This window comes from Dryobates pubescens, chromosome 30 (genome assembly GCF_014839835.1).
Source record: "Dryobates pubescens isolate bDryPub1 chromosome 30, bDryPub1.pri, whole genome shotgun sequence".
NCBI classification, from domain to species: Eukaryota; Metazoa; Chordata; class Aves; order Piciformes; family Picidae; genus Dryobates; species Dryobates pubescens.
In genome coordinates, this window is record NC_071641.1 from 2,786,764 (window position 1) to 2,809,839 (window position 23,076).

Here is a 23,076-nt window from a genome sequence, read left to right on the forward strand (position 1 = left end):
TGATCTTACTTTTCTCATCCCTGCAAAAGCTTTGTAATCCAAGATGTTTCATATCACTAAGTGCTGCTGTTTAAACTAACACCTACAAACGGTTATGCAGTGTTAGATGCAGTAACCTAGTCAGAATGCAGAAGATACAGAGGGTGTGTCCAGGGCTAGAACAGAGGTGTGTTGGACACTCAGATCTGTTATTAAATACTGCCTATAGAACGGCTGCATTTACAAGTCTTTGATTTCATTATCTATATTACTAATCTCCTGGAATTATCTACATATAATACTACTTCCACTGCTTTCTCTTCAAGGAGGTATTGTCTGAAATTTCCTATTTTCACTGTATGTTCCAGATGGCTTATGAAGATCAAAACACAGATAAAGCAAAAGAAACAGTAATATTAAACAGAAAAGCAGAAGCCTCAGTGAAAGTGTTTAAATCTGTCAGAAAACACTGCTCCCATATTTCTGGGCAAATAAAAATAATAGTTTCACTTTCTCAACAAAGTGGAAGAATTAGCAATTACAAATCTCTCCCTTTCCTCCATTTGCCAAAAAAGAAAAACCAAACAGGGAGGAAAATAAAATAAAGGCTTTTAGCAAGAGATCGTGTAAATATTTAAATAGACTGCACTTTGTGGGAGGATAAAAAACAAACAGCTGTTCCTCTTCCCAACTGCACTCCTGACATACTGTTCCTGGCCAAGTGTTTCTGACATATTTGTGTAAGGGGAAAAGAAAGGCTCTTTATCCCTTTTCCCCTCCAGCTTTCAGTAGCTCTTTCTGTGCCATAGGTGAATTGCACGCCCAAGAGCTGAACTCGGATGACAAAATGCTGAGACTGGCAGCTGCTTGTTCACTCGCAATTTGCTTGCTGAAGCCTTGATCCCATCTACACTCGTCTGTTCAGACCAAACAGACAGGGGCTTTGATTTGAACTGCAGTAACTGTACTTTTGTCCCCCTCCTCAGGGGATTTCCAGCATTTGGGGCATAAAGGGTCCCACAGCACAATCTAATGGTTTGCATGTGTAGGACACAAAATACTGAGTAACAGCTGAGACTTTTAGAGCTCCTACTGACTTCAGTGGAAGAATTCACAGAGTAAAGCATCATTATTAAAAAAAAATCAAGACAACCTTTATGCAATATGAAAAAACACCAAACAAAAAGCTTGCCTTCAGGACATGAACTTTGAAAGATAATCACAGTGCAGGAGATAGCACAGCTGATGTGTCTGTGTGTTTTGGTTAGTGTTGCTCAGAACATACAAACAGCACTGAAAGTGTGGAAATCTCATCTCTCTCTGCACCCAACCACAAACAAAACCTTTCTAGTCACTCCTAATACATCATCAACAATTTTGCTTGTTTAGAGCCCAGAGGAAAACCAAATTTTGGTTCAGTGTAACAGGAAGTTTAACATCAACTAGTAAAAGGTACAAATATAAATGAACCTTTAAATAAACCAGCAACATTTGGAAATCTCCATTTGAATTTATTCCTGTCAAACACATCTTCCATCAGCAGCTCTTCTAAACTGACTTTAGTTGTTTTGTCACAAGAGCAGAGTATCCATTTTCCAGAAGTTCAAGGCACAATGCAACTCAAATTGAGTTTTGTGTTTCTTGCTCCACGCTTGTCCCCACCAGTGCTCAGAGTTGCAGACACAAAGGACCTCACCACTACACAGGGCCTTCCCAATTTCAGGGTAACTACAACATCATTAACATGTACAAATCATTGCAATATTAGCGTCAGCTTGAGGACCCTTGAAGCACTTCCTCCTTGAAGCCTTTGCAGAAAGCTTTCAATTATACACCCGTATCTCCTCCGTATTTCCTTCCTGAGAGCAATCTTCACCAATAAGTACCAAAACATTAAGTACCACATTTCCCCTTTGTATGCTGACAAAAGCATCTTGTACATGCATTTTAAGAAATCTGAATCTTGCCTCAGCTTCAATAAGGAAAAGGAATGCTTGCAGGCAAATTTGCACAGAATAAAATCCCAAATGTTCTGATGCACATCTGGTTACTTCACAGCTTTGAGATACAAGTAGTATGAGAAATGGCATGTGCATCTTTTGGGGAACTATTAATAACTGAAAGAACCAGGGGGAAAAAGCATTCTCCCTCTACAAAACAAGTCATACAATAATACCTTTGAAACAACCAAAAAACCCACATATAAACAACTTTGTATTAAAGTTTTCTAAAAAGCTGATGGCATTAAGGCCTGCAAGGAAGAAATTCTGCCTAATCTTGGTCTTGCCCCTGAACTTTGAAATTCAGTTGCATTAAAGTCACTAAATAATCTGGGATGTTAAGCAGCTGCATTGAACAAAGTAATAGTTAAAATTCATATCCACAAAGCTTAGATCTTTTTTCTGCGTTGGTAGAAATGCTGGAAAATGGCTTAGTTCTATCAAGGCAAGACTTCCAGGTAGAAAGACACTGCAAGAACGCCCACGTCTGGTACCTCCTACTTACTCCGGAGTGAGTCTACAATACACCATCGCGGCTGCCTTTAAGGATTGTCTCACAACTTTTGCCGTAACCATCAGGTCTGTTCTACGCTACATGGGCTCCAGTCTTAAAACAGCCTTTGTACGGACAGGTATTGAATTCCCACCCTCCCCCCCCCCCAATCCTTTCTGTGACTCAGAATTCAAGCACCACACCGATACATTTAAGCACCTGTATCAAAAGTTCAGCCTGCAGGTGCAAAGCCAGCATCCCCGGCAGGAGGTGTGAGCCTGCAGGTTTATCTCCACGCACCGAAGAGCCACCTCCTCTCTCTCGGTAGGGCTGCCTGGCCGGCAAACGATCTCGCCCGTGTGTCCTGGTGGGGTTCACCTCACCAAGAGTCTACAGCTACGTGGCAGCCCAACAACGTGCGGGCGCGACGTGAAACCTGGGCCAGGAAACGCTGTTTGTTCTGGGAAAACACCTTCTCTATCCGGTATTTCGAGCACCGTAACGGAGACACGACCGATTCCCATGACTCTTGACAAGAGAACTACCGAGACCCGCCACGCCCCTCCGGAGCCACCATTTGCCAGGAGCGTCCCAGCGGAGGAGAGCGCTGCGGACCGAGCCCGAGATGGGGGTGAAGGGGAAGATAGAAGGACAAAGCACGGTGTTCCTTCCACCACCCTGCGCACAACAGAACGAGGATAAAGCCGCGCCAGCGCGGGGCGGGAAGCGGGCCGGGGCGGGCCTGGCACAGGTCTCAGCGCTCCCTCAGCTGCCGCCGCGCTGCTCCCCTGTGCCGCCTGAGCGAGGCCTGCCTGGGGACGCGCGACCGCGCGACCACGTGACCAGGCAGGGCCACGGCAGGGGAAGCGCAGCGCTGCCGCCGGCCGCGCGACGGGCAAGCCCGCGCGGGCATCACGTGCCGGCCGCAGCACACCCTCCCTCCCCTCTCCCGTCACGTGATGCGGTTTGTTGTTGTTGCCTCCGTGGGGCGGGCGCCCGCGTGGGCGGCGGCGGTCACGTGCCGGGTTTAAATCGCTCCCTGGGGGTGGGGGAGGGGGCCGTGGCGGAGGCGCTGCTGCGCTGCCCTGCCCTGCGCCGCGCCGCCAGGGCGGGAGGGGGGCGGCGGTTGCTGCTCCAAGATGGCGGATGAGGAGGCTCCGCTCCTCCGCCCGCGCGACGGCGGCCCCGGCGGCACGGCCGAGAGCGCCGAGCCCGCTCCGAAGCGCCAGTGCCTCGACTCGGAAGACGCTGGCTGCGGGCGGGGCGCGGCGCCCGCCCAACGGCCAGACCGGGGCGCGGGGCCGCCACCCGCCGCTGCTGCTGTGGCAGTAGAACTGCCGGGCGAGGCGGCGACTGTGACTGCCGATGGCGGCGGCGGCCGGGCGAACAAGGAAGACGACGAAACGGTGGCGGCGGCGGCGGTCTGGAGCGGCGCGGACAATAGGGCCGAGCTGCGGGGCCTGCCCCGGGCGGAGCCGCCTCCGCAGCCGCGGCAGCGGGGCCGGGGGGAGGGGGCGGAGGCGGCGCTCGGCGAAGACGCGGCGGAGGCGGCCATTGGCTGCAGGCGGGCGCAGTGTTCAAACCGGGCGGCCGAAGCGCCGGCCCTGCATCCCGGTGAGGACCCCATTCCTTCCCTTCTGCGCTCGGCCCAGCAATACCGGCCGCGGGCCGCCCGCTGGCCGCCGGCAGCCCGTGGCGAGCTGCCCCGTCCCTGCGCGGGCGCTCGGGGGCGGATCTGCGGCGGGCCCCCCCTCGCGGCAGCCGCCCCGGCTATCCCGCCCGGCGATAACCCCGCGGGCCGGGCCGGGCCGGGCGGCGCCGCAGACGGCAGGGCTCGGTGTTCACCTGCCGCAGCCGGCGGGGGCCTGTGCCGGTCCTGCGGGCGGAAAGCGGCGCGAGTAGCTGGGCTGTGTGCCAGCTGCTTACCGAATACGCGCTGCGCTCCTCGCATCTCCCCAGCCGTACGCTAGGTGCCAGCTCGGGCGAGCGGCGCCATCCATTTCTCTAAACCTAATCAATTCTCGTTTTAATCGGCCCTTGTCAGAGCCTGTTGTTTCTTGTGCAAGGCTTCGCAGGACAACATCGCCTCTTTTATCTCCGAAAGCTTTTGTTTCGTGGGAGGCAACAAGTTATTAAAAAAGAAAAATAATGAGCCCCGTTTCCTTTTCACAGCTTCTGCTGTGATGCTTCATTTCTGCTTCTTGGGAAGTTACACTGAGCAGCAGTCTCGCACGATTCATAAAGTTACGGGTTTGGTTAAGATTTCAGTGACTGCAGCCCAACACTAGTTTATAATCTTCAAAAAAGTTTCTTCGCACATCACATTTGAAGCATGCTGCTTGGGCAGTATGAAAGTCCCTTGCATTCCAGCACTGAAACAGATACATTCTGAGTTGGGGTGGGTTTGTTGGGGTTTTTTTTAGGTGTTTTTTTGGATTTTGGTAGTGTTTAAGTAATGTATTCTGCTGGTAAAGTTTTCTGGTTTGGCCTGGAATGCAGATAAAGATACTTTGCAGTAAAACTTGGGAAAATTCCTGACTCTGCAAGAGCATCCAAAAGGGGAACAGGGTTGTTGAGAAGCTGGGAACAGCCTTGATATTTAAAAGCCTTATTGGAACAGCACAAGAGTAAAGCTGATGATCTCTTATCACTGTCTTGTATGCAGCTTTTTTGCTCAGGTTACTCTGCTTAGTTCTTTCCTGTTAGTCCTTTGAGGCATCAAACGGATACAGCAGGAGCATTTCAGTTTCTACTGTTACTCCACTCCTGTGTATCACAATGTTTCTTAAATACATAACAATGTGACCCTGTTCATGATGAAGCTTTGATTTTTTGCACAAGAAATACAAAGGTTGTTTCAGTAAACCTTGGCACTTCACACTCACTGATGTGTACTAACCAACATTCTTCTCCTTTACGTTGCCTTTTTACATATGTTCTGTGACTTCATATGTAATGAGATGGAAGTGAGATGCTGTAAATACTTAGATTAAGAAATAGTGTTATTAATGAGCATCTGTGGTCACAGAAGAACAAGACAGCAAGTAGAAAAAACCCCAAATTTCTGTCCTTTACCTTTTTCCACTTTAATCAGAATACATGAACAAGGGAAAGGACAGGACAACACAATCTGAAGAAAAAAAGATGATGGTTTGTGGTGCTCTTTATTTGAGAGTGAAGTAACCTACTGTAGGGGTTTGCTTCAACAGATTAAAAACTACCCTAGTGATTCTTTGCTTTAGAGACTATGACTGAAACTTGTTCTCTGTGCCAAGTCAGATTTTCAGCCAATTAAGCTACAGCTGCTGTAGCTACTTTTAATAACACAAGTTTTAAAAGAAGTGTAGCACCTAAATTCTAATAAGCTACTCAGGTTAAAATTTAGATTTCCCCTTAAGTGTAAGCTTGGTAATGCTGCTGTAACACAAGTATCTGTAACACAAGTATCTGACTTCTCTGGCCTCCTTCAACTACATACATGATGAAGTTAGATTGAATTACTCTGGCATAAGGCCACAAGATGAGCTGGAGTAACTCTTTAGTAGTCAAAGCCAAATCCAGCTGCAGGGGGAAATGGATGAGAGAAGGTGGCTCGAGGTAGCACATTTTCTGTCATAACCAAAATCCCATAGCTGTGTGTGTGTCACCTGTTGCAGCTCTGCTGCAAGGTAAGAACAACCTAATGGGGGTTTGTAACTTAGTTTTGGCCAAATGCCTATAGGGGCATTTCTTTGAAAATGCTGTGCTCTTAAAATACAGTCAGAAGATTGGTCTGTAAATAGTGGCACATCTTCATTTTATCCAGTTTTTCAGTGAGCTGAATGAAGTAAGAATTGTAAGAGGAAGGAAATTGTAGCTGTGCTATAGAATCATTTTGTTGTTCGTATTGTTTTGTTTGTTTTAAGACAAAATCCTTAATGCACAACACTTCCTAGAATGACAGTTTCACTAAGGTGAATGTGCAGCCCACTGGAGTGCAGTATTTGCATTGCAGAGTCTGCAGTGAATCTACTGAAGTCTTGCAAACACACCTATTACAGTCAAAGCCAGTAGACATTTTCTGTGTTTGACAAAGCTGCCTGTTTGTAATTCATTGCAACTGAGTTTCAAAGTATGCACTGTTAGGGTTTGTGATGTGTTTATATATCTATCTGTTCCATCAGGCTCAAGTGTAACCCACTGTTGTTGTGACTTCTTGCAGATAACTTCCTTCTTAGTGATGAAATCATAGCCAATGGTTTTCACTCCTGTGATAGTGACGAAGATGACAGAGCCTCACATGCAAGTTCTAGTGACTGGACTCCAAGACCTCGTATAGGTAGAAGCCTATATAATGTTCTTAGATTCTCTGCCTTTGAACAGTTACTTCATTCTTTCCAGTCTTCAAAAAGCAGTTACTGCTTTTAGCAGCTTAGAGAGGTTGACTCTCTTCATTTTTAGCATCCTTGAACTTGCTGTATTCTGATGAAAAATGCCAATGTCTTTTTCATGTAGAAATGCTGCTGTGATTCATATTAAAAACACATGCAGAGACTCATTAAATGGAACAGATCTATGGCATATTTCTAGGCTATTTCCTTAATGTTAATTCTGTAAGGAACAAGATGATGATTCTTGTATTATTTCAGCAGGGCTCACTGTCCCAAGTATTAACATCCTGGCAGTTGGGAGCTCAGTAGAAAGTTCCTGCCTTGCACAGAGGCAAGATAACTGCTAAGGTCACTGGCAATTTGTGTGGGACAGTGGCTTCCAGGGTGCAGTGGGGTTGGGACTTGAAGTCTTTCCTCCTACACAGGCCCAATAATACCACAGCATTCATTTTTCTGCTATTGGTAAGACTAGCAGCTAGAAAACACATGACAGCACAATATTTCATCTTAAAATCTGCCCATGTGTTATCTTTGCCAATCCCTAGTTACAGTTTCACTGTCGGTACCTTTTGGGTAAATCTGGATAACCATTGTTCTCTCTGCATGGATTGTAACTGCCTTAGTGATAAGGGTAGCTGTTTAAGTCCCCTTAGTCCCTGTTTCTCTTCTACTGCTCTAAAGTATTTCTGGAAAGATTGCTTTGATGGCTTTACAAGGTCATGGCTGAAATCATCAGTGTTAACTAAAAGCAAAACAAAGTGTCATGGATTGGTGGGCCCTCTTTGTCTCTCTAGAATGATGTTTTATGTTATAACTAGAACACACAGGTATGGTGGTTGTCTTTTCAACTTACTACTCTAAATAATTTACAGAATGCTGGAAAAAATACAAGTGAGTGCATAAAATGGTGATACACAGTGAAATCCTGTTGCTGAGTGCACCTCTGAAAGCCATCAAGTTTGCTACAAAGCCGGATTTCTGCCTTGACTATCCTTCTGTGAAACCCTTTCAGGGTTAACAATAAGCAAGTGAAAACCTGCAGCTATGCCATCATTTCAGAATTCAGACCACACAGTGGGGTTTGCTGAATGAAGCATTACATTTGCTTAATGGAATTGTAGTGGCAAGGTCTGAAATACTTACCTCAGTTTTAAATACTTACATGTTTTTTAACTTTCATAGGTCCCTACACTTTTGTTCAGCAGCATCTCATGTTGGGTACTGACCCACGGACAATTCTGAAAGACCTGCTACCAGAAACAATCCCTCCACCCGAGCTGGATGATATGACACTCTGGCAAATTGTTATAAACATTCTTTCAGAACCACCAAAAAGGAAAAAAAGGAAAGATATTAATACCATTGATGATGCTGTGAAGCTTTTACAAGAATGCAAAAAAATAATGGTCTTGACTGGAGCTGGGGTATGTATTGCTGCAGTGCCAGGGGCAGAACAGACAGTTGGGGCTTTGCATCATGCAGGTGATGCAGCCCTCACAACGTTTGCAATCAGTTGTGCTAGATGGGAAGAGGAGTCACAGCTGCAAGACTGGAGCTGAAGTTGGAAGGGACAAGATCTCCTTTCTTACAAGATTTGTATATATTTAAACAGTAGAATAATTATGGAATAAGATCACATCTACCTGTGCCAGAACATTTTCTATCTTAGTCAGTTTTCCCTTTCAAATAAAGGTAATGATTTCCTAAACAGGAGGGCAGGGGATCTCATGCAATACCTGATGGAGCTAGAGGGGCAAGAATAGGACTCCAAACGAGGGTGGAGGGTGAGAAAGAGTGGTAGTGGGGAAGATGAGAGTTTGATTAGATTTGGGTAGACTGAATTTTAACTTGAACACATGCTGCTTTCTCATGGCAGTAAGATTGTTCACCAAAGAACACTTTTCAACTGATGTATGTTTGGAGCTTTATACCAGTGTGCCAGAGCAGGATACAAAAGCAGATAATTTTTCACTTCTGTTGTTCATACAGAGGGTGTGACAGATAAGGTCAGTAATTCAAACCAGCTCCTCAGAAAAGCTCTGCTTCTGTTACCCAGTCTTGATCTTTTCCATAACTGCTATCATACACCTGTTTCTCTTCCCATAGTATTTTGGAGTACCCTGAGATAAATTTTAGTCTTCTTTGACTACTGCAGTGCTTTGATAAACAGCATTTGTTCATCGAAAGGGGTTTATGCATCCAAATCAAGTGTCTGTTCTGTTACTGTATTAGCATGGAGAGAAAAACAACAACAAAAAATCAGCCACCTTGCCCAAGGCCAAATTAGCAGCCAGCAAACACTCATAAATTTAAGTGCAATGGTTTCTTATATTTTTTTCACTTCTTACAAAGCTTCCAGTAGAAAAAGTTAGTTCTGGTGTCCTGTTACTGCCCGTGTGGGTTGTACCAAGATGGGCTTTTTGGCCACTTGTCAAACTCTGTTTCTGTGCTGTTTTTCCTCATTATTTGGGAATTGTTACATTGGTAGAGATGTTAAAAAAAAATGCAGAAAACTCAGACTGGTTTTGTTCTTAATGCCTCTGAGCACCGAGTGTTATTTCAAAGTAAGGCTTGCCAAGGCTCTGGGAAGCCTGATCTGGTTGAGGATGCCCCTGGTTACTGCTGAGGGGGTTGGACTAGATGACCTTCGGAGGTCCCTTCCAACCCAGACCATTCTGTGATTCTACAGAACTCTGGTTTCCCAGATGGTTTGTATCACAGCAACTCTTTAGAGCCAAATGTGTAGTTTCCTTCATTTCAGACTGCAAAAATGTATTTCAGGTGTCTGTGTCTTGTGGAATACCTGACTTTAGATCAAGAGATGGCATCTACGCACGCCTTGCTGTAGACTTCCCAGACCTTCCAGATCCTCAAGCAATGTTTGATATAGAATACTTCAGAAAGGATCCCAGACCATTTTTTAAGTTTGCAAAGGTATGGTTTTCCAACAGTTCTTCTCTTGGTCAGTAACAACTGACAACAGCATTAAAATGCATAAATCAGCTACAAATCTGTTAACAAAAATGCTGTCTTTGCCTAGTTTTATAGATGAGAGAGAAAAACCTGTTGAATTCAGCGAGAAACCTCAGTCCTTGGCATAATGACTCTCTGCTTGGGCTGGGTTTTGCATCAGTTTGATACTCCTAGTGTTGCTTCTGCCATTGCATGCAACCAGATACTAGCCTTACTGGAAACACTTAGCAACGTTTTCTTCTTTTAAACTGTCTAGTGTTGCTGTTCCTTGTATATACAACCATTCTAGATGGGGTCTCTAATGCCAGGGAGGCTTAGTAAAGACTTGTAGTGACTTGATGAAACCTCAGTAACCTCTCAGTAGTCTTACTGGCTGTTACTTTCCCTGAAAAATGAATGTGAGAGCCTCTCAGACAGCGTATAGGCTATGTGCAAAGCTACACCTGAATTTGATACGCTCTGACTCTCGATGTCATACAACACATTGACATTTTTACAGTAAAGAGGAGTGAAGCACTTTCATGCACATGTTTTAGGTTTTGATAGAGATGTCACAAGGATCTGTACATCTTAGAATCAAAGCCTTTTTGCAGGGACTGTTTGCTTAAAAGGGAGAATGCATCAGGTTTTGAAAACATGTTAGTGATGATGAAGTTTAGAAAGCCAGAAGTACAAGACAAGGAGGAACTGGAGAAGCTGTAGAAAACAAACAAACAAAAAGCAACCAACAAACCCCACAACAAAAAACCACCCACATACATCATTGCATCTAGGCTGGAATTTCCTTGGGACAAGACTATCAAGCCTAAAATACTGTAAGAATTGCTATGGGATCAAGTAAGGACTCAAAAACAACTCCATCACTACTATTTGTGCTCACAATTTATACTACTGCTGTATTATGTTACAAGTACTAGAAAAGAAAAATCAATGCACTTTTCAGCTGCTTGACTCTCTGAAGGCTTCCTATCCAGATAGGAGCATATTTTGATACTCAGTTCCTTGAATTTTTAATATTTAGGAAAAAAAGCAAATGAAAAAAAATCCACAGCAAACAAACCCAAGCAACTTCCTGGAAACCTGTCTATACACAGGTTTCACCAGAACAGTCCAGATACAGCTGGGCTGGCACCTTTTATCTATAATACTTTCTCTCCTCCTTTTCTGTCTACCAGCTCAGCTTTCTTATTCCATTAAATTCTAAGTTTCTTGCCAACATTACCTACTGACATCATGGTTATAGAGCATATCTAGCTCTGTATGAATTGCTGCAGTGGAACAGAGGCATTGTGCATCCATTTACACTCTGTAATGTACTTGTGAATTCCCTAGGAAATCTACCCAGGACAGTTCCAGCCATCTCTCTGTCACAAGTTCATAGCTTTGATGGATAAAGAAGGAAAACTACTTCGCAACTATACTCAGAACATAGATACACTGGAACAGGTTGCAGGAATCCAGAGGATAATCCAGTGTCATGGTAAGTCTTTATACATATATGACAAAAGAACTGCTATTGGTACCTTTTTTTTCCCTGAATTGGTACCTCTCTACATTTAGCCTGTATCTGGAGCTAAACTATAGCAGTTACTCTATCACCCAGGGACCCCTCCCAAGCAGAGAAGTGTACCAGGAAAAGGAGAGAAGACCCAGGGGTTAAAATGAAAACAGATTTAATGAAGCAGCCAACTGAATACCAAGATAAAGCATACAAAGTTGTACTGAATGCTTACATTAGGTGGGAAGGCAGTCCTCAGGAGCAGGATGGTAAGTCAGCCCTTCCAGGGTGAGAAGAAGAAGGAGCAGGACCTCAAGCAGGAGGAGCCTACCTTCAGCAAACTTCCTCCTTTATAATGAACATGGTATGGCACACAGCTGTAGCTAACTTGGGTCAGCTGCCTTGGCTGATTGAAAACTGCTAATGGCCTGCAGCCTATTGCTGGACTAGGATTCTGTCTCAGCCAAACCAGGAGCAGATCTCTTGGCAACAAATACTCTGCTTTTGAAATGCTCAGGTTAGCTTAAGTATATAATCGGAAGTGTTTCAAGCAAATACTTCTTTCAGGAAATAGCTTGGACAAACAGTGATCTTCCTGTGTCAGTCAGACCCTGCTGGCATAAGCACAGACCTTAGCATTCAAAATTTATTTGGTGCTTCTTTCTATTGACTTGAAAACACAGAGTGGAAATCATTTGGTAGAGTTCTGGCAAACAGTTCAGCAGCAGTGTTGGCACAAGGTCCACCTGCTACAGGAACCAAACTCACTGTGATTCCTTTTCTACATGATGCTGTCATGGTGGCCATACAGCATACAGGAGAATCCTGCCTGTCAACCCAAATGCAGTGCTAGTTTCCACTTGTGCTTAGTATGTCAGGCATTTTCTTTTGGTAGTCATTCCATAGGAGGTATTTGTCATGTTGTGGTTTTGCACATCACTGCCACGCCGAAGCTTTGATTTCTTTCAGTTGCATGCTAGAGTAGTTAAACTTCCAACCATCTTTAGTGTTTTATGTAAACTGATCTTAAATTAAAAAGGTTCTTAAAAACATGCTACAGACTTTGAGATCTTAAGGCCTTTGGAAATTAGCAAAGGCTTTGAGCACATCAAGCTTGACATGACACAGCATTATGCTGCTCTTTAACAAATGGTAGTGGCTTAAGAGAAACTGAAACTCTGTTACGTGAGGGTTCACACTGCTATCTTTATTCTTTCTCCGTTGGCTAGCTGTGGCAGTGACAACCTTGTGATGATTTGAGGAGTTTGGATGCAAACCTTTGAACCCATTTCACATTGCACACCTACAGCAAAGTTGAGGCTATGAAAACCACCGTATCCTAGATGCATTTTGTGAATTGAAAATGGTTGTCACGTTTAACCAGCATGCCTGGGATTAGATCATATTCCTTGCCATTGCTGTAGCTGGATAATCAGAGGCAGTGGCCTGCTGGCTGCACATGGCTCATGAACGGAGCAGCGTAGCTTTCTGATCAGGTCCTTCTGACTGAAAAATAACACCGAAGAGAACCATAGTAGGGAGCAAGACATGCCTCAGGCTCAGGTCTGAAAGCCAGACAGATGTGTTCCGAAGACACTGTATAAAGGCCTAAATTATTACTGTAAACAAACTATAATGAGCAAATAACTGTCATACTTTCTGTAGTCTTTGAAATGTTTGAAGTTCTGGGAGTTGCAATGCTGAGCTGTGCAGTTTCCACAGAAGCAGTGATTAGCTTCACTGCCAGGTGCTCACAAAGGATAAGCTCCAGGTTTTCCTGTGCTTTCATTCCATCTCACCCAGTTACAATATCATCAAATCCTGTTTTGCTGCTGTACCTAGCTCCAGAATCCCCTCATTTAGCAGTTAAATGCCAGCTGGCTGCTGCGTATAGGTTATGAGCAAGAAGTATCTTTGGTTCAGGTGGCTTACAATAATATTCCAGATGAAGTTTTGGCACCAGAATTTTTTGACTGTTCCCAGCTTCTGCACAGCTTTCAAGATTTTAATGGTTACCTTCCTAAAAGTTCTCATTTTGAAGAGAGATTTTTGTATCCCCATGTGCATTACTCAGGCAAAGGCCTTTTTTACTGTCCTTGTGTCACCATTTGAAACTAGAGAGTTAACAGGCTTTTACTGTACAAGTGGCACATTCCAGTAGAGGGCCAAAGAACCCTGTTTTTGTGGGGGTTTTTTTACCTCTTATTTCATGGTTAGGAGAAAATCTGTCAGTTTTTCTACATTATTCTTCAGCATTCTGTCAGCTTCTAGCATTGTTCCCACGGCAGATAAAAGGCCTTGCAGGCTGATCTTTCCTGGACATATATACACCGTGAGGCTGCTCTGTGTCATTTGCCACAGTGACTTTATGCTGTTAGCCACCCGCTAAGCTTTCCCTTTAGAGAGATGGAGGCAGGAATGCTCTATGAGATACTCAGGCATCACCTTCAGCTGCATCAGAAACAGGCCAGTTAGAGCTAGTAAGTGGCTGGATGGTGCAACCACCTTAATGAGGTCTTGCCAAATAATAAACACTGTAGCTAATCTGGACATCTGAGCAGTATTTCATTTTGAATGCTAGAGCTGTAACTTCTCACTTCTGCTGAAAGGAATTGTAGTCTTTACTAATACATTTTCTTAGTTATTTTGCCCTAGTTTCTTGAGTTGCTGTGGTTTCACATTCTGCTGCTGTGGGCACTACTGGTAGTTGTGTCAAGAGGAAAATAGAAGGTTCTGTTTGCCCCTCATGTGCTCTTGTCCAGGTTGGGGGAATGAAAGGACACAAGACAATTTGTATTGAGATGCATGTGCTATATCACCACTCCTAAACCAAGGTTTTTGCTGACTAACCTAGAATATCTACTTCTAGTACTACAGGTATCTTCTCTTAATTTAACATTACCTGACTGATCTGTATAGCACTGCAACCTTTGTGTCAAAGCACCTTGAGCAAAAAGATAAATCTGAATGACTGAAGAACTTCATTTCTACCATGTGGGTTTTCCCCCTCAGGTTCCTTTGCAACAGCTTCCTGCCTGATCTGTAAATACAAAGTCGATTGTGAAGTTGTTCGAGAAGATATTTTCAATCAGGTAAAAAATTTACTTTAACTCACTGCAGCTTTCTAATACATCATTCTCTGTCAAAAGAAACCACAAAAACAACCTCCATAAATGAGACCCAACCAAAACACCATGCTTGGATTGCTTAAAAGATCTGCTCTTAAAAAGGCTATGTATCTATGCATGTCTTTCCTAAAAGTGCCCAGCTGTACCTTAGCATGTACTCTGGTATTCAAAGTATACTCAAATACTGTACTGCAAAACATAGCTCATGGGAAAATGCAGAACAAGTCCAGGGAACCATTTTTAATGGCCCCTATGAGAAAAGCAGAGACTAAAGTGGTAAGTAGAAAGCTGGCTTTATACCTGTTCTATGTTCATCTGAATACACAGTCACACCGAGAAACAAGATTGGTTGCTCTTTGAGCATTTGTGTACATTAAAAATACATAGAAACAGTAGATGATGCCTGGAGAAACTGCTAACTATAGAGCAGCCTCTGAGCAAGGAAGAGGGTCAAAATAAATGTCAGATGTTGCTTTCTTGGACTTGTGAATTATTTCATATTCCCAGCTCCCCACATCTGGAAGTGCCCCAGGGCCGAGGCAGGGAGTTAGTTCTGCACTGTCAGAGCAGATGAACCTTTGGCTTGGTAAGACCCTCTTCACTCTTAGAATCATAGAATTGTTTTGGCTGGAAGAGTCCTTTAAAATCATCAGGTCCAGCCATCAAACCAGCACTACCAGGTCTGCCAGTTGTCTTCCCCTGCTTTTGAAGGAACAGAGGTGATGATCAAAGAGATCTTGTGTATACAAATGGAAGGGGACTCTTTTTCTGCAGGCATTTCTGATAAATGCTGAAGAGTCCACAGCTGCACCTATAGATGAGAAACATGGAAAGGATGTAAATCTTTCAAGTGTTGCATTGGAAATGGGATTCTATGAAAGCCTTTCAGAAGAGTCATTTGAGTTAAAGCTTTAAGAAATGTGAATCTCCCAAGTAAAGCTTTGTAACACTGCCATCCTGAATGTGAAATCTGCTTTACTTTGCTATTAAGATATTATTTTGGAGAACTTTCTATCTTACAGATAAAACTTTTTATCTTACAGCTGCTCCTTTACCTTCAAAGCCAGCTGGTTGGAGTTTAGGTTTTCTTCCTTCTAAGCAACCTTCCTAAGCATGTTGTAATTTTCTGTTTTGATTGTTAGTTCCTAACAACACTGTAATTGTACGCTCATATGCTGAACCCAGCTGCTGCTTCGATGGCCCATCCCTGCTGCTGGTCAGTAATGGAAGCATGGGGAAGTGGAGAGAAGAAGCCTATAGCAATAATTCTGCATAATGAGAACAAAGAGATTCTTACTATTGAGATGAGACTGAAGAAGCTTTTTACACTCAATCCTTCAGCCCAAATCTTGCAGTCCTATTGCCAGGTATCTCTTTCAAGGGCAGGCCTTAGCTGTAATTTTCATAAAGCAAAATAAATACGGTTATTTCCAAATATAAACTTGCACAAGAAACAGAGCTCTTGAAAGAAAACATACCCTTCATCCTTTATGCCTGAAAAATTATTGTTCTGTTTGCCATCTTTACTCTGTAGCATGCCTTTCCCTTATTCTGTTGCCTCTCTAGAATATCTTTTTTATTTTCCCTTAGATATCAAAGGAAACCTTTTCTTTACTTATGAAATAAAACACGGTTGGGAGCTTTGTTCTCCAACAAGTCCTCCCCCACAAAAACAGTTTTAACACATGGGTCTCAATGATAGTCCAGTCTCTAGTCTCTACTGTCCTCCACCACTTGAAAGCTCGGTTATACATGGCCCCAGGTCCTTAGTTTTCCCCAAAAGACTTTGTCCTTTGCTCTGGTCTCTACCCTGATGGTCCTTAGTGCTTCACAAGGAAGTGAGTGAATCTAGCTAGCATCCTTCTGCCAGGGTTTCCTTCCAGCATGTTAGACTGAGATCATCCATTTAGAAAATGAGCAGTTTCTTGCTGCTGCTCTTCGTTCTTTTGCCATGTCCAAAATAAAGTGCTGGTTCCATGCAGTGGGATTCTTTCTCTTGGTTGCTGTACACAACCATCCTTCCCAATGAGAAGCAGCAGTAGTTCTACATCACACATAGAACTTCTGAGAACAACTGTCAGTCACGTCACTTTGGTTTTGACTGTTTTAAGCAGGACCAAGAAATAGTGAAAAGGTCACAGATTTAGGAAGAAAAGAAATGAAAAACATGCAGCAGGTCTTCAGATAGTACCTTGGCTTAAGAATCTTCCCTAATCTTGTTTTTGATATCCCCATAATATCAGTAGTCAGAAATTCCATTTCTGCTTCACTAGACAAATACATCAGCAGAGACGGTGGGGTTTTGGGGGAGTGCTGCTTCTGGAGGGAAAGAGGACCCTTGGCAATTGAGTGGCCAATTATCTAGCTTTAACTTCTTGGTGTCAATTTCAGCTCTTGGAATAGATCTTCCCCCTTACTGACGACCTTTCTGAGGATTAGCAGAGAAGCCGGTGAGTAGTTAGTATTGAAACACGTTTGTGGGCCCATTCCAGTGACTGAAATGATTTGAACAGGGCCATCACTTGCTCTGCAGAGTTCCACCAAGTCACAGGTCATCTACCTTCCCGCAAAAACTGATGGAAACACAGTTAATGTTACTCCATCTCGTGAAACCAACAGTTAGAGGTATTCATTTCATCTTCCTCCTAATACAGAGCAATATATTCCTTCAAGGGTCAGTAGGAGACACAGCAGGGTAAAAAGCTTCAGAAAAGGTGAAGGTATTTGTGTGCTACAAGCTCTGAGAGCTCTTTTTCCGACATGTAAAGATCCATGGAAAAAGTTCAAGATCCGTTCTGCCCATCTGCTCCTTTTTGGCAAGTTCTGTAGCTGGTTTCCCTTTAGGGTGTTACTGATGCTCTCCAGCCTGGGGCTGTGGAGCTTTCTTCCCTACCATTCCCAGTTCTTGGGCTGTATTGCTTCTTACACATCCCTCTCAGGTTTTCTTGCAGGAAGCATTGGGTTCTGCGTTCAAAGACTGCAATTTTTGGGAAAGGTCCTTTAACACCAGAGGAAGGCCTTTTACTTGTGGTGTTTTCTCATTTATCTTTTGTCCTACTGTAGGCATCCATACATAGGTCTTTGATTTAAGCTGAGGTCTCTGTTAGTTTTTTCTGCATAGGTTCTCTGTACAAAACAAAGTTATTATGCATTTAAATGTCACTTTGCATATATTTTCCTGTTACAATGTTATATGCATCTCTTAACACCTTTACAGAGCACTACTTTGTTTATGCTGACTGCTGTAGGATTGCAGCTGCATTTAGGTCCTTATATTTATTATGGGCTATTATATTTTAGCACTACAGCTGAGAAGACTTGAATGAAAAGTTGCTCAGTAGTAACTGTAGCATTGTCTGTACTTGTATTGCTCACCCCCTTGCTTTTCTTATCCTTGAAAAAAAGACTTAAGATAGGAGACAGCTAAAAGAGATCCTAAAGATCAGAAGGTTTCAGGAGGAAAAGGAACTTACTTCTCCAGAAACTTCACTCTCAACCACTTGTTTTAGTGAACAAGGATTCTGCTCTGTTTTTGGAGGAATTGGAAAAGTTTAAAAGGGAGACCAAAAAGAAACTCTTTCCTGTATTCTTGTCCTTTATGCTTTTTGCTTGCTACCTGGTACAGTTGCCATATTGCTTTGTGCTTTGGAGGAAAATAAAGGCAAAGCTCTACAATATCCCCTTTGATTAGGAAGGGTGTTAGATTGGATCCTATAATGGAAATTTACAGCAAATTCTTCAGTTTTTGCTCAGATTAAAACAAGAAAAATACATCTTTATCAGATAGGAAGGAATTACTCATTGGTGCTGAGCATGACTTCTGAACTTTGGCTTAGTTGCCAGGTAAGAGCTGTGGTGTAGATCTGAGTGGCTTCTCCCTTAAGAGGACTCCCTCTTTACCCTTCTGTAGTTTTGTTTCTGTGTGTAGTTGCTGCAGTCTAGAGTAAGAAATGTACTTGTCTATATATCTGCAGGAAAACAAAGTGAGGAAATATCACTGAAACTCCCTAGTCTTTTCCCAGAATAAGTGACTGAATTGCTAAAATTTGAGGTTTATCAAGGGCACAGCCTTCAATTATAGTAATAGAAGCTGTTCTAATGCAGGTTGTACCCAGATGTCCCAGATGTCCAGCTGATGAACCACTCGCTATCATGAAGCCAGACATAGTGTTCTTTGGGGAGAACTTACCTGAGCAGTTCCACCGTGCCATGAAGTATGACAAAAATGAAGTTGATCTCCTTATTGTCATTGGGTCCTCACTGAAAGTAAGACCAGTAGCATTGATTCCAAGTAAGTGACTATCTCTGGTAATGTTTTCTTCCAAAGATTTGGATGAAAAGTGAAATTCTTAGTAAAAAGCTCTAGGAAATGCTTTTGACTTGACTCAGTGAAGGAACTAGATTAAGCATCTAGTTTCCTGAGATGAAACCAAATTGCCCTTCTAAAGCTGAAATGTAAAAAGGAGAAAGTTACACATTTTAAGTGCTTTTTTAATGCTCTGGGCAGATCTCAAGGTAACAATAATCTGAAAAATGACTTCTAAAACTTGAATGACTTTGTTGTGAAATTGAGTCATTTCTCTCCCTGCTTGCAATATCCTTTCACAGGAGTAATTTTCCAAAAGGTAAACATAGTATCCAGGGATCAAGTACATCAGGTGTCTGAATTCTAGCTTGTTTTGAAGTCAGTACTGAGTACTAAATGATCCACAAGTAGCTATTATAGAGTGTCACCGTTTGGATCCTTAGCTTCTAAACGTGATTTGGAAAATAATCTCTGCTAACATGTTAGAGAAAAGTGCTCCTCAGGAAGGCTGAGAGCACACCGTGTCAGGCAATTTGTTATTTGCCTATGGAGAGCAAGCCCTGCTGGTACTAAAGGAATTCTCTTCACATGTAAGCCCAAGAAAGACACTTATTGGCACTCTGACCTTTGCCTCTTCACTAGACAGGAGGCAAAGCCTGGTGTTCAGGCTGATGGGAAACATGGAAGGACTGGGAAATCGGGACACACTCCACAAACCATTGCTCTGTCTGTGCCCTAGGACTGGATTTTCTTAGTTAACTGAGGAATCAACATGAAGTGACCAAACTAGTGGGGTTTGGAAGCCTTAATGTCAGCAACAGTTTGAGCAACCCTGTACAGCATAGATTATACCTGGAAATACTTGGCCCTAAGGAATAGGTTGTCATTTACCAGCAGTGTATCCTCATGTGTACTTAAGCACATCGATTAATGCACCAAATCAGCAAATCCCTTCTAAGAGATTACACTACTAATTTCAATAATCTTTTAAAGACTTTGCCAGAATGCTGTATTAATTATTTCTGTGCATGTGTATCTCAGTGATTGACAGAGGAACACTTCACAGTGGAAAAAGAAGGGAACAAAAGTCTATAGATAGGCTGCTCAAACTGCTGCTGATAAATTTGGTTATTTGCTTGTCTTCTTCCTGATCTGCCTATTTTGGCCTGGTTACAAGTGAAGTCAAGTCTGAGAAACCAACTTTCCAAATACTTCTCTGTTGAACACAACACTGAAGTGACTACTTTCAAATTCTCTTTTTTATACATAGGTTCCATCCCTCATGAAGTGCCTCAGATCTTAATTAATAGGGAACCTTTGCCTCATCTACATTTTGATGTGGAGCTTCTTGGAGACTGTGATGTTATTATTAATGAATTATGTCAAAGGCTAGGTAATGAATACACAAAACTTTGCTACAACCCAGTAAAACTTTCAGAAATAACAGAAAAGCCTCCACGAACGCACAAGGAGCTTGAAATGCACTCATCTGAGCTACCACCTACCCCTCTAAACATTTCAGAAGACTCTAGTTCACCAGAAAGAATGACTCCACCAGATGCTTCAGTGGTGTCTTCAGAACACTCAGCTGAATGTAAGGTAGAAAACTGTGATCCTACTTCAGAAACTAAAGAGACCTGCACAGAGGAAAAGCTTCAAGATACACAGGCATCAGACAACCCTGAAAATCCTACTAGTGAACTAATGAACTCTGAAACAGTGAAGGAAAATGGATCTAACAATGGAGAAAACAAAGAAAAAAAGGAAGTCTTGAAGAAGTGCTGGGTAAACAGATCTGCAAAAGAACAGATTAGCAAAAGGCTGGATGGTAAGTATTAACTCATTGCAGTGCTTTCCCTTTTTAAGGAGGGATGTTTCATATAGACTTTAAAGCCATAAATAAGGTACCCTTGAGGGAATCAGTTGGGGTTGGTGGCTATTTTTGTTGAGACAGGTGTCTACCTAACTCATCATTGCATTGTTAATTTTCTTTGGAGAAGCACTAAGAAATGTTCTTGTAATACATGTTTTATCATCAGCAATTACGTAACTTCCTAGAAAGATCACAGTGCAGGTTGAAGGTAGGTACCAAAAACTAAATCAGTTTCTGTCCTTTTCCAATGCATCTTCAGAAAAACTAAGGTGATCCTCAGGTGTTAAGGAGCTGGTCAACTAGGTTGTTCCAAAGCTGCATTTGAAACTTTGCCAGATACTCTGTGCCATGGGTCTCAGTTCTGCTACAAGCAGTGGAAATCTACCTCAGTATCCATACCAATGGAACAGCCTGCTGAACATTGAAGTGTAAATGCTCCTTTGTGTTCAAGGGAGGGGTGGAAAAGGCATGCTGAGCTTTCCAGGGAAGCATTTACTTGGGATGTCACAGTAAATACCCATCCATTGAAATCAATGCATTTCTAGGTTTGACAGTTAAGTTTAAAAATTACAGGTATGAGTACCTTCTAACCAGAAGTCTGCAAGATCTTGTGTGAAACATGTATTTCAGCCTTTCACTGACTCTGACATTCTGTTCCAGGTACTCAGTATTTGTTTTTACCACCAAATCGCTATATTTTCCATGGTGCTGAGGTGTACTCAGATTCTGAAGATGATATCATATCTTCTAGCTCTTGTGGGAGCAGCAGTGAAAGTGGTTCATGTCGTAGTCAGAGCTTAGATGTGGAGGACGAGAGCGAGATTGAAGAGTTCTATAATGGCATAGAGGATGAGGACGCTCCTGAAAGGGAGGAGGAACCTGGTTTCAGGGAGGATGGAATTGAACAAGATGAAGCAGCAGCTGAGGAGTCAGCTTACACAAGTGAAGCTGCAGCAACTGAGCAGCCAAGCAACAACTTGTAAAGCGATCACTGACTGGTTACAGGAACTTTCCACCAGCATTAGGAGCTTTGGCATGTCAGAATGAATGTTTACGTCTGAATTTAGAGCAACAAAAACATACAGAAGTAGTGTTTATAAATAACTAAAACAGATTTTCATGCTTAGTTTTTTACCTTTTTCAATAAAATTCTATTGCTGCACACTCAACACTAACTCATCTTTTTTTTTCTTAAGGTAGTAGGACTATCTAAACAGTTGTCACTGTGTTCACTTTTCAGTTCCTCTGTCTGATCCGGCATCCATGTATATAATGCATATTTTTGCTTCATGAATTCCGGTTTTGAAAAAGCCATTGGAATGTTAAACTAATATAAAGGGAACAGCTAATTAAGACCAAAGAATGGTATTTTCACACCTCTTGCTTTGTAACACATTGGTTTATTTAAAACCTTATGCTTTTGCTAAACCTTTCCTTCTGCCTAGTCTGTCATTAAACACTGGCATTTTCTAAGACCTACTGTGGCAGCTAATTTTTTGTTTTGAGAGATACTTTAAATGTTTGAGACATACTGAAATGTGAGTAGATAGTTAAATGGAAACATGCCAGCGAGCACTTAGGGGCTGCCACAGTTTTCAGGTATCTAAGAAGTGCTGTGAAGATGCTGAGGTGAATGCTGGCTGAGAAGCAGGTGCAGTGCCAGTGTTGGAAAGAAACTGGCTTCCCCACGGCAGACATTTGTCACACTGTATACAGGAGCCAAGCATAGTACAGCTTGATTGCAAACAGCGTTTGAGAAACTGCCAAGGCTCTGCTGCAGAAGTGAGGCCAAGTTCAGAACAGGCTTTCTACCAGCTCCTGAGAAGGTGGAGGGGAAAAAAAACCCCACAAACAAAAAGGCAAGCTCTTCCCTGCTACACATCAATGCACCAAGCCAAGGAGAAACACAAAGAGCCAGAGCCTCTGCTTACCCTGCTGCATGGAGAAAACACAACCTGGAAGCATGCTATTAAATAGGCATGTCTTGGGGTGAGAATATTCTTTATCACCTGCTAACTGCACCTTGCCTTTTAAAAGCAAAGCAGCTACTCAACTCTGACATTGTATATATCCAAGTGCTAGGCTGCCTTACCACTGGATGTTGCAGATTCCAAGTGTGGCTGTTTCCAAGCCTTTAGAACTATTTTGTACAAAGCACAGTGCAGTAGTGTGAAACAGCCTTTTTCTATCTATCACTTCTTCAACATTGGCCCAAATGAACTCTACAATGTAGACTACTCATATTCTTTGCTTTAATATTTATTACACTTTGGAAGATGGATAGTAGCTGTTCTTTGAGCATAAGATAGATCAGTTACTAAGTATTTAAGAACAGCCTTCTGTATTCATCAGCAAACGTTGTCATGTTGTCTCATTGTCCAAATTTACTGCAGCTCTTACTTGGCTATACTAAAGAACGCACTATGGTTAGTTTTCACTTGCATGTCATAATGTAT

The 23,076-nt window shown here is 42.8% G+C and overlaps 1 protein-coding gene across 1 annotated transcript; it reads left to right on the plus strand.

The window, feature by feature from the left end:
* The first annotated feature begins 3,510 nt into the window (after positions 1-3,510).
* On the plus strand, positions 3,511-22,463 carry SIRT1 (sirtuin 1). The gene is made up of 9 exons (XM_054174598.1): positions 3,511-4,086; positions 6,674-6,790; positions 8,025-8,266; positions 9,624-9,776; positions 11,148-11,295; positions 14,326-14,405; positions 18,546-18,732; positions 20,018-20,575; positions 21,281-22,463. Exons 1-9 carry the CDS (start codon positions 3,612-3,614, stop codon positions 21,601-21,603), a joined length of 2,283 nt encoding a protein of 760 aa, XP_054030573.1. The 5' UTR covers positions 3,511-3,611; the 3' UTR covers positions 21,604-22,463.
* Positions 22,464-23,076: the final 613 nt, after the last annotated feature.

Excerpts from the sequence above, each read along its gene's own strand:
- SIRT1 (XM_054174598.1), top strand. The coding sequence starts at position 3,612 with ATGGCGGATGAGGAGGCTCCGCTCCTCCGCCCGCGCGACGGCGGCCCC. Across the intron at positions 4,087-6,673 it reads AGCGCCGGCCCTGCATCCCG|ATAACTTCCTTCTTAGTGAT; the intron begins GTGAGGACCCCA and ends GACTTCTTGCAG. Across the intron at positions 9,777-11,147 it reads CATTTTTTAAGTTTGCAAAG|GAAATCTACCCAGGACAGTT; the intron begins GTATGGTTTTCC and ends TGAATTCCCTAG.